This window comes from Emiliania huxleyi (assembly GCF_000372725.1).
Source record: "Emiliania huxleyi CCMP1516 unplaced genomic scaffold EMIHUscaffold_99, whole genome shotgun sequence".
NCBI lineage: Eukaryota > Haptophyta > Isochrysidales > Noelaerhabdaceae > Emiliania > Emiliania huxleyi.
Window position 1 is genome coordinate 542 of NW_005194698.1, and position 11,026 is coordinate 11,567.

At 65.7% G+C, this 11,026-nt stretch overlaps 2 protein-coding genes across 2 annotated transcripts; one reads left to right on the plus strand and one right to left on the minus strand.

Moving 5' to 3' along the window:
- Window positions 1-675: 675 nt before the first annotated feature.
- EMIHUDRAFT_221792 (hypothetical protein) lies at window positions 676-4,460 on the minus strand (the record flags this gene model as incomplete). The annotated part of the gene is made up of 3 exons (XM_005756053.1): window positions 676-687; window positions 770-4,075; window positions 4,170-4,460. 3 exons carry the CDS (start codon window positions 4,458-4,460, stop codon window positions 676-678), a joined length of 3,609 nt encoding a protein of 1,202 aa, XP_005756110.1.
- Window positions 4,461-5,224: 764 nt separating this feature from the next.
- On the plus strand, window positions 5,225-8,064 carry EMIHUDRAFT_466337 (hypothetical protein; the record flags this gene model as incomplete). The annotated part of the gene is made up of 5 exons (XM_005756054.1): window positions 5,225-5,887; window positions 6,376-6,426; window positions 6,496-7,170; window positions 7,439-7,564; window positions 7,618-8,064. 5 exons carry the CDS (start codon window positions 5,225-5,227, stop codon window positions 7,801-7,803), a joined length of 1,701 nt encoding a protein of 566 aa, XP_005756111.1. The 3' UTR covers window positions 7,804-8,064.
- Window positions 8,065-11,026: the final 2,962 nt, after the last annotated feature.

The window sequence follows — 11,026 nt, forward strand, 5'->3', positions numbered from 1 at the left end:
GCTTAGGCGCCGATCCCAGTCATCCTCGATCAAGCGTGCGCCTCCATCGGGCTACAGCCGCCCGAGGGCTACGTCGCGCGCGCCGACGCCCTCACTCGCGCACTATTCGGCGAGTAATCACGGCGTGGATAAGAAGGTTGGTGCAACGTTCGCACCAAGCAGAGGACACAACCCGTGAACGCCGTGAGAGAGTCTCTTCTCTAGAGCCGTACTGACCTCCGCGTAGCTCGCGACATCGTTTCACGTTTGTGCGAGACATCGATGTAAAAGAAGCGAGCTCAATCACAAGTTTTACAAGAAAGAGGGAAGAGGAAGGGACGGGGATCGCAGTGAAATTGCAGAGGCCGGAGGCCGGAGCCCCCCCCCCCCCCCCCGCGCCACAGGCGCATAGCGGCCCGCGCACGCGCACACACACACACCCTGGGCGGCTTTATCGGCTTGCCCAAGTTGCGTGTGTGTGCGCGCGTGTGTGTGCAGCAATGTCTGAACGCGATCCGACCAGAGAAGGGGCGCCGAATCATCATCGAAAACTGCTCGACCTGTTCGTGGATTGGGAGCTTTGGCGCGGCGGCTTTGCATCTCTCTCGTGGTCGCTGCTGGTGCCTCTACTGACGAGCTTGTCAGTAGCAAAGTCAGCGCGCGCGACCCTCGGCTTCGGAAGCGGATGCGAGTGCCTCAGCCGTGGCCCTCGCGGAGGCGGTGCGGGTGATGTGACCAGATCAAGTAAGGTCTTTGGCGCCTCCGGTTCGGGCGCTGACGCTAGCGGTACCGCTGCGCCGGGGACTAGGCCGCCAGGCTGCTGCTGCACGATTCGCAAGGCAGGCGGACCGGGGATCGTCGGCGCTACCGGCGCTGTGCGGGTCGCAATGGCAAAGATGCAACTGGCGGCGGCAAGAGACGTACAGAGAAGGGCGGCGATCGCCGCTCCAATCTGCTGCCAACTTGGACGCCGCGATGCTGCGCGGATCCCTCTCGTCCAGCTCCAGAGCTGGAAGATTGGCTGAAAGAATCGCGACACGCTGGCAATATCGGGACGGCGTGAGAGGAGGAACTGGAGATAGACCACGAGCGCGAGGAACGCGAGGCCGCGCAGAGGCGAGGTGGGCTCCGGATCGACGAGGTCGAGCAGCACGACGACCGTGGCGGACTGCACCAACGGCGTGAGCGGAATGTGCAAGAGGTAGCACCACAGGGAGTCATTGCCGACGGCGCTGAGCCACGAGCGCCGTCGAGGCATGCACGTACCGAAGCCGACTATCACGCAGCACAGCAGGACGATGTGCAGCGCGTCGTGCAGAGCCGTCCCAAGCCGCCACACTGGATCCTCGCCGCTAGAGCCGCCACAGGCATGCGTCGTGTTGTGGAACGCGCGATCCTGGCGCCGCATGCAGCCGTAGGCCATGACGATCGGCGAGCGGTCGAGGCTAAAGTCGAACAGGCCGAACGGCGGAGCCATGATGTGCAATGTTGTGATGAGGACAACGAGGACCGCCCAAATCGGCCTGACGTTGCGGGGCGACGCAAGGAAGCGGCGGAGGCGGCCGCCGCTGCGCGAGCAGCCCGCGGCATCGGGATCAGCAACAGCGGCAGCGGTTGCTGCCGCGGCCCTCCGGCGGAGGCTCGCCTCAAAGGGAAGGGCTGCCGGGAAATTGGTGGGCAGGAAGGTTCGAGGCAAGGAGTAGAAGACCCAGATCGAGCTGAACTTGGTCAGAGAGGGCACAGTGTGCGCAATCTCTTGCGCGTCCATTGGATTGGTCGGGCCGATGTTCATAGGGTGGCGCATCAATGGCCACGGGCACCGTCCAAAGCAGCTGAAATGCATGCCAAGCGAGAACAGTGCGACTGTCCACATCGGCAGGCGGGCGCGCCGCGCCAGATAGTCAACGAACACGTAGACTGCAGCAGAGAATACGAACCATTGGTAGTTGAAGAGGAGCGAGTAGGTCTTGTTGAGCCTGTACTCTGCCAGGGACGGCGAGCTGTCCCAGCTGGCTGCCTCAGCGAGTAGCACTCTCCGCTCGAGAGCGAGGGTGGCGGGGGCGACCAAGTAGAACGAAACGAGGCCGAGGAAGAGGAGGCGTCCCGTGATGCGCAGCATCGTCGGCGGCGGGCGGTTGGGGACCCACATCCCGAGCATGGCGAGGAAGGCCGGCATGGCAAGAGGGTAAGTAGCATCGTGCAGAAAGGTGATGAGCGGGTTGTGCTCGGGAGACGCAGGCCCGCCGTGCGCGTGGTGGAGGTGCACTTGGCGGGGCTGCGGCGCCACCGCGCTTCGCCACAGCGGCTGCGGGCTGACGTAATAGGCCCAATGGTGCAAGAGTACGTGTAACGTAGCAACGAAGTACATGTGACCGCGAGCGACAGCCGCCTGGATGGCTGGCTCCTGCTCTTGCTCGCCGCGCCCATTGACGAAGGCCCGGCCGAGCAGTGGCGACTGCATCCTGCCAGGGCGGGCGCGAACCATTGCGAGCGAGTCCATCTCACCCGACTCCATGTCGCCAACGTCTGACCCCTCGTCGTCCCCCTCGTCCGACCGGAGAAGACCCCTCGGCGGAGGGAGCGTCATGCGCAAGATCATCGCCTCCCTGAACCGCGTCTCCACCTGCGCGCGCAGCACGTTGCCCTTTGCAGAGGTTGGCAGCGGCGGCTCTGAACTGTCGATGAAAAACGTGTAGCGCTCGTGCATTTGCGACCACTGTGGGAGGCTGAGGTTCACCTCGGGGAGCTGCAATATTATTGCCGCGCGCTGCGCTGCCTGCCGGACTCGGCGGCGCATCCGCCCCTCCATGAGGCTCTCGGCCGACATGCCTCCCTTGACGGCGGCGGCAATCGCGCTTGCGCTTGCCCCGGCGAGGGGAGGGAGCGCGTCATCGTACTGCACGACCAGGAACGGCCGCGGCTGCTGCTGGCCGACGACGCAGAGCGCTGCCACCGGCTCGCCGCACCGCGCGAGCCGGTGCAGCAGCTCCGCCTCCAGCGGCAACGGGTTGGTCATCTCGCCACTCGTGTGCACGAGGAGGTCGTCCCGCCGGCACACGTGCTCGAGCCACTCTTGGCCTTTCGCCAATTCATCCATCGGTTTGACCGTGCGAAAGATGTCTCCCGTGTGGTAACGGTCGACCGTGCGACCCCCGTCGACCGTGCGACCCCCGTGCCGGCCAGTCAGGTTGCGCCCTGAGGATCCGCCCAAGTAACCGGCGGTGGCTGAGCGCATGCCGAGGAGGACGAGCTCGCCCTCGTCGCTCCGTTCGGCGCCGTCTTGGTCAACGAGCACGTAGCGTACCCCTCGGAGCGGCTGCATTGCTCTCAGACTGCCCGGAAGACCGCCCACCAGGGCCGCGCCCCCCACCTCTGTCTGGCCGTAGTGGGGCCACACTCTGACGCCGTGCCGCTCGAGCAGCGGGCGGAGCAGCGGCTCGTTGAGGGCGCAGCCGCCGGCGAGGATATGGTGGAGGGAGGAGAGGCAGTTTCGTGGCGCCTCACCACGCTCCAGCAGCTGCAGCATCTCCTCCACCATCCACGGCACCGAGTCGAGCACGGTCGGCTGAAGCCGCGCGCACGCTTCGAGCAGCGCCGCCGGCTGCAACGGCATGGATCCCGCGTCGCGGTCCACGGCACACCACATGCCGGCAGTGAGGTTGAAGAGCAGGTTGTTGGAGAAGCCGATGACGTGGAAGTTTGGCAGCAGCGAGACTGTCCCCGCCCCGATGTGGTACGCCTCGGAGGGCGCACCCCGCAGCCTGGCCCGGCACGTCCAGATGAGGCCGCGGTGCGTGAGCGGCGCCGCCTTGGGCGTGCTCGTCGAGCCCGACGTGAACATGACCAGCGCCTCGTCATCGGGCAGCAGATCAGGGTACGCGGGCACAGCCTGCTCCCTCGGCGGCGTCGGCTGGTCCACCTGCGGGAGCACCTCTCGAGCCTGGCCCGCAAGCGAGGTTTGCTGCAGCCACAGCAGCGCTCGGAGCTGCTTCCCGACGGTGTGAGCCACCGTGGACGCCTCCTTGGCGAGTCGCGACGAGGCCACGAGCCACTGACAGTTGCTCATCTGGGCCATGATCGTCATGACGTGCTCAGGCTGCGCGGGAGGAGGGTTGGACCGGAAGTGGATGGGGCTGAAGACGCTGAAGGAGTGGGCGGGGAGAGGAGAGGCAGGGCTTTGTCAAGCGCACCTGCCGCCAGTTGAGGTGGACGCTCACGCCACCAAGGCACATCACGGCGAGCGAATAAATCGCAAACTGGGGCGTGTAGTGCGAGAGCAGAGCCACCCGCTGGCCCCTTGCCACACCGTGCGCCGCGAGTGCACCTCTCGCGATGGCCACGCGCAGCTCAAAGCTGCGAAAGGAGAAGCTGCAGACCTGACCCTCGCCGCGCGCCCAGACACGCATGAAAGGCGCGTCGCTGAGCACCTCCGCCTGGCGGCGCAGCACCGCAGGGAAGGTCGCATCGACGTCTACGTCCATGCTGTGTGTTGCACTCCGCTTACTTGTTGTCGGTGTAAAAGCTTCAAGAGCGGCATCCCTTCGAGTCCAAGTTACCAAACGCCAAAATTGGAAAGAATTGGACGAAATTGGAGAATCAAGCTGATTTTGGCGGATTGGAAGTTACGTATCGATGACTGCTCGAGCAGAGATCCTGGTGACGACCTCCAAACTTGGGCTGGTAGGTAGGAAGAACTAACACCAGCCCAGTGGCAGTGCTCCGCCACACTCCCACACACAGTCCCTGTGTGGTGGCGGCTTGCCGTCCTGGCGGCCGCGTCCTCCCATCCCTCCCTTGGCTTTCTGTTTTCTTCACACAAAACACCTGTCTGCACGTCTCGCGCGCGCGTGAACAGGGCTCCAGGCCCCAAATTACGTGTGAGTGTGTTGGAGTTGTTTGGTATTGCTAAAAATCTCTCTCACACACAACACACACACACACACACACACACACACACACACACACACACACACACACACACACACACACACACACACACACACACACACACACACACACACACACACACACACACACACACACACACACACACACACACACACACACACACACACACACACACACACACACACACACACACACACACACACACACACACACACACACACACACACACACATGCACACACACACCGCCTCCGCATTCTTGCGTGCGGTTTACTCCTCTCCTAAAATCGCAACTCAGAATTCTTTTCCGTCGCAGGTTTTTCCGCGGCGGTTTTTTCATGAGGCCGAAACACTGGCTTTGCGCCGCCACCCTCTGCTTCTCGGCCGCCGCGGGCGAGGCCGCGCTTCGCCCGCCGCTGCTTCGAGCAGTGGCACCTGCGCTGACCCGCGACGGCACACTTGCAGCTCCGGCCTCTGTCCCTCTGTGGCGGCTGCGAGGTGGCGATGCTGCCGCAGCGCCAAACCTCGGCTGGCTCTCGCTGATTCCTCCGGTGGTTGCGCTCTCCGCGTCGGTGGCGTTGCGGCAGGTAATTCTCGCCCTCCTCCTCGGCGTGTGGAGCGGCGCGCTCCTCGTCCATCGCGGTAACGGACTGCTCGCCGCGGCGCGCACGTTTGATTCGTACTTTGTGGACGCGCTGGCGGAGCGCGAGCACGCGGGCGTGGTGCTCTTCACGTTGCTCCTGGGCGGCACCATCGGCCTCGTCCAGAAGGCGGGCGGCGGCCTCGCCCTCGCCGCGCTGCTGCGCCGCTTCATGACGTCAGCGCGCAGCGGGCTCGGCGCGTGCGGCGCTCTCTGCTCGCTCATCTTCTTCGACGACTACTCCTCGGTGCTCATCGTGGGCACGTCGATGCGCGAGGCGATCGCGGCGCTGGGCGTCCCTTCCGAGCGGCTCGCGCTGCTCGTCCACACCATGGGCGTCGTCCTCGCAAGCGTCTCGCCCGTCTCCTCTTGGGCGAGAGACAGCCGAGAGAGAGCCGAGAGACAGCCGAGAGAGAGAGACAGCCGAGAGACAGCCGAGAGAGAGCCGAGAGGCAGCCGAGAGGCAGCCGAGAGACAGCCGAGAGACAGCCGAGAGACAGCCGAGAGACAGCCGAGAGACAGCCGAGAGACAGCCGAGAGACAGCCGAGAGACAGCCGAGAGACAGCCGAGAGACAGCCGAGAGACAGCCGAGAGACAGCCGAGAGAGAGCCGAGAGACAGCCGAGAGACAGCCGAGAGAGAGCCGAGAGACAGCCGAGAGACAGCCGAGAGACAGCCGAGAGACAGCCGAGAGACAGCCGAGAGACGGCCGAGAGACAGCCGAGAGACAGCCGAGAGACAGCCGAGAGAGACAGCCGAGATATGGTGTCCTCGTTGGCGAGCTGCAGGCCGGGCACGGCGGCCGCTTCCTAGGAAGCTTCTCTGAGCCTTCCCCGGAGCTTCGCCTAGGCGGGGCTCCAGATCGGGTACGTCGGCGCCCTCCTCAAGCAGATCGGGGCGGTGGACGAGCCATTCCTCCGCGGTGCAGCTCGAGATGACCCGAGATGACCCGAGATGACCCGAGATTAGGTGGACGACCCCTTCCTCGCCGCGGTGTCGTCGGTGCGGTACCGCTTCTTCCCGCTCCTCGCCCTCGCCGCCCTCCCCCTCTCCATCCTCCTGCAGAAGGACCTCGGCCCGCTCGGCCGGCCAGAGTTCAAGCCGCGCCAGCCTCGCTCCTCGCCCCGCCGCACGGCAGAGAGGCGGGCGCAGGGGCAGGGGGAGGGGCGGGCGGAGGGGCAGGGGGAGGGGGCGGTCGCGGAGGGAGGGCCCGGCCCGCTCGACCCCAAGGCGGGGACGCCTCTCCGCGCGGTCAACGCCCTCCTTCCCTTTGGGACGATCGTCCTCGCCACCTTCGGAGGGATGCTAGCCGACGGCGCGGCGAAGGTGCGGTCGCTGCCCGACGCGTCCCGCCCCCCTCTCTCGCTCGTCTCGATCCTGTCCCACAGCGACTCGATCACCGCCCTCATCTGGGCCTCCGCCGCCGGCTGGCTGTCTGCCCTCGGGCTTGTGCTCGCGCAAGGCGCGCTCGCGCTCGACGAGGCGATGGCCGCGTGGGCGGAGGGGCTCAAGGAGGTCCTCGAGCCGATGCTTGTCCTCCTCCTCGCGTGGGCCCTCGGCGCCGTCATCGCCGACGTCGGCACCGCCACATTCCTCGCCCGATCGCTGCGCGAGGGGCTGCCGCGCTGGTCGCTGCCTCCCATCGTCGCGCTGCTCTCGCACGCCATCTCGTTTGCGTCCGGCTCCTCCTTCGGGACGATGGGCGAGATGCAGCCGAGATGCAGCCGAGATCCAGCCGAGATCCAGCCGAGATGCAGCCGAGATGCAGCCGAGGTGCGGCCGAGATGCAGCCGAGATATAGCCGAGATATAGCCGGACGACGGGCACCGCCCTGCCGCTCTTCCGGCCCGCGCCACGTCTTTTTCTCTCCCCGACAGGCATCGTGCTGCCGTTAGTGGGGCCTCTCGCGCAGGCTCTCGGCGGCGGCTCCCGCGAGTACCTCCTCCACTGCATCGGCTCTTGCCTTGGCGGCGCAACCTTCGGCAACATCTGCTCCCCCATCTCGGACACGACCATCCTGACGGCGCCCGCCGCCGAGGTGGCGCCTGCCCCGCTCCTCGGTCTCTCCACGGCCGCCTCCGCTGCGAGCAGGTCCTCGCGTCGAGGTGCGACTTGCAGGCCCACGTTGCGACAATCACGCCCTACGCGCTGCTCGCCGCCGCGACCGCCTTGCTCTTCGGGTCCGTCCCTGTCGGGCTGGGCCTCTATGGCCCGCTCGCCGCCCTGGCTGTCGGGGTCGCGGCCATGGGCGCCGCCATCGCCGTCTTTGGCACGTAGCCGCCCCCCGGAAGGTCATACACCGGCCTGCTGCCGGTCGTATACGACTTCGGCGTCCTGCTTCACCTCTGTCGCGTGCGGGCCTCGGAGCACGCGGGCCGGGGGGGCATTCAGACCGTGCCCCGAGTCGGATGCGGAATGCAACGAGCCCGAGTGACGTAGCGAGAGCGCGAGCGGCGGGAGCGGGCGGCGGAGGGGGTTGGGCCCCTTTCGCGGGGGTGAAGGGAGAGTCACATTGAATTTGAATTTTGGTCAAACGCCTGCTGGGGGCAGCCTCGGTTCGCGGAAGCGTATTCCGGAACCGCCGGCGGAAAAGCCAGATCGCAGAGATGAGAATTGGGATTTTGTCTATAGATTGTAAAGATTGAAACAGGAACTGCAGGGCGGGGACACATGTCCCTAAATCCCATCTCGTCTCAGAGTTTGCCCGTTTTATTTATTTATTGAAACAGGAACTGCTCGTAGAGAAACAACAGTCAACAGTAGAAGTTGAGTTTGAGAGGAATGATGCCAATCTACAGCAGTGATAGCTGATGTTCCAAGAGACTCCCTTTCCCAGGTCTCGCTACTCTCTCGTACCTCGCACGTCTCCGACACAGTCTCGCCTCCCGAGTCCGACCGTCGACTCCGGCGCGCGGCGGCGGCGCCGGCCACGCCCGAGACTCTCGAGAAGTACTTCAGGGAGAAAGAGAAAGAGGCAGGGGCGTACGGACATGGGGCATGGGCTTAAAGCAAACGGGGCGTGCCAAAGCGAGTCAAGCGGCATGCATGTACAAAGGGAAAGGTGTGAGGCAGTGAGGCAGGGCTGTTGTTTCGGTGATTGGAGGTCTCGTCATTGCAGCCCGGAGCTCCTCCTCGAAGTCAGCTACCTGTTGCCCTGGCCATAATCTCTCTGCTCTTTGCCGCTGTCTCCTGGGCTTTTGCGAGTGACTTCTCGTTCAAGTCATTCAGAGTTTGATCGTCATGAAATTGATCTGCAAATTCGCCACGAGGGAGTGAGAGCGAATGAACGGGGAGGCACGAGGCGACAGTTGCGAGCGAGACGCACCTCTCGTGAAGACCGGGAAGGCAGGCGGGTCTGCAGCGGTGAAGTCGCACCCAACCGCCTCTGGTTCGGGCGCTTTGGAACTTGAGCAACCCATGTACGCGCGCGAATCGTCCGTCCACCGGAAAAGAATTTGAAGAAGCAAACAACAAAGCTCGCTTCGGAATTTAATTCAGCTTAACACACAGCCCTGTGTGGTGGCGGTGTGCCGTCCTCCCATCCCTCCCTTGGCTGGTCTGATTTCTTCTTTCTTTTACAGCCTGCCCTTGATTCTCTGTTGAAATTCTTTCTTTCTTCTTTTATTTAAGAAGATTCTTTTTAATCGGCTCCCGCCGGCAAGTCGAGGTGGAACCTCGACCTTCGCCCCACGCCGGAGCAGCAGCTCGATCACCCGCTCGCAGCCGTGGTTGGCGGCGGTCATCAGCAGCGTGAACGGGGGTTGCGTGGGTCGCGGTTGCGGCCGCTCTCAACCTCGACATCTGGTATCTCAACCGGCACACGTGAGCACGAGATGGCGCGCAATCCAGCAGCTGTCCGCCCGGCTCCTCACTCTGCGTACGGCTCTAAAAGTGTGTGTCGGAGATCCACCTAAAGCTAAAGCGCACACGTGCAAGCACGCAATCTCCAATCACAAAAGGGTCTCAAAAAGCTCGGAGAGCCCAACACCGCGGGATTCCCGCGGAGTTCCGCCACGAGCGCCGAGAGCGGAGATATACATCATTAATATCTTGGCACAACCACTGAGCGAGACTCTGCGGAGAGGAATAACGATGAGGGTGGGCGGCGCCCGCGGCGGGGGTTTTGCGCACAGCAGCACACGCACACCACGTGCCAGAATAAGCCCGGCCAAATCCTCTGGCGCGGGCGGCGCGGGCGGCGCCACGGCCACCCCCGCCGTCGATGCCTCACGCCCGACTTGCCTCCCCGCTCCCCGCCGCCAAGTCGAGCTCCGCCCAACTCACCTCTCCCATGCGCAGCGAGGCGAGCCAGTCGTCGATCGGCCTCGGCGCCGCCGTGCCGCCAAAGGTGGCCAGCTTGCAGCCCTTGCGCAAGACGCAAGCGACCGAGTGGCGCACGCGAGGCAGCAGCGCCGCCAGCAGCGGCGGCTTGCCCGGCCGGGTCGACTCGGCGCTGTAGTCGAGGAGGGCGACGGACCAGCCGCGCCGCTCGCCGCCCCGCAACTCGGCGTCGAAGTGCGCCGCCAGCGAGTGGACGGTGGACCGCTCGGCGACGCCCGTGTTTGTGACAAACAGGAGGACGTACGAGCCGCCGGCGAGGATCGGCTCGAGCGTCTGCTCGCTCAGCTGCGGCACGCCTGGCGGCGGCCCTGCCGGCGCGGCGCGGCTCCCATTGCCGTTGCCGCCGCCGCTCGCCCTCCCGTCGGAGGCGCTCGAGCTGCCCGTGCGCTCGGCGCCGCCGTCCGCCGGCTCGGCCTGGCGCGGCGGGGGCGAGGAGGAGGAGGAGGAGGAAGAGGAGGAGGAGGCCGAGGGGCGCGCTGCCCCCGCCGCCGCCGCCTTGCTGAGCTTTGCGTACCACTGGCGGAGCTCGTCGCCGAAGAGGAAGGCCGCACCGCCGGCGCCCAAGCAGAGAAGGACCAGCAGGTAGCCCCAGGAGTGGAAGGCGGCCTGCGCGCGCGCCGGCCAGCCGGGCGGCTGCGCGCCTCGCAGCGGCGGCGCCGGCTGCTTCGCGGTCCGCCTGCGGTGGAAGCCGCGCGCGGGGCGGGGCGTTCGGACGGGTGGGGTGTGGCGGTGGCGCGTGAAGAAGTGCGCGCGCGCCACGTCCCGCCGCCGGAGCTGCCCTCGTCAGCGTCGGCGAGCTCGCTCACCCACGCGGCCAGCTCCGCCTCCGCTGCAGCGGGGCGGGGGAAGCGCGCGAGCCGCAGCACCGGCGGCTGCGACTGCCGGCCGCGAAGGATCTCCCCCTCCACCAGCCGCAGCGCCACGATCGAGGACGGAAGCGAGCTGTCCGCGCACGGCTTGGCTCGGCTCCGCACCGCCGAGCCGCACGCACCGGCGTGGCCGAGGACGTGTCTGCGGGACATGCCAGGGAGCTGTCATGGACGTGTCGGGGAACTGTCGCGCGCCGGCGTGGCCGAGGACGCGCCTCGCGAAGGGCTCCTGCGGGGGGAGGGGTGGTGTGTGTGTGTGTGTGTGGGTGGGTGTGGGGGGGGGGGGGGCA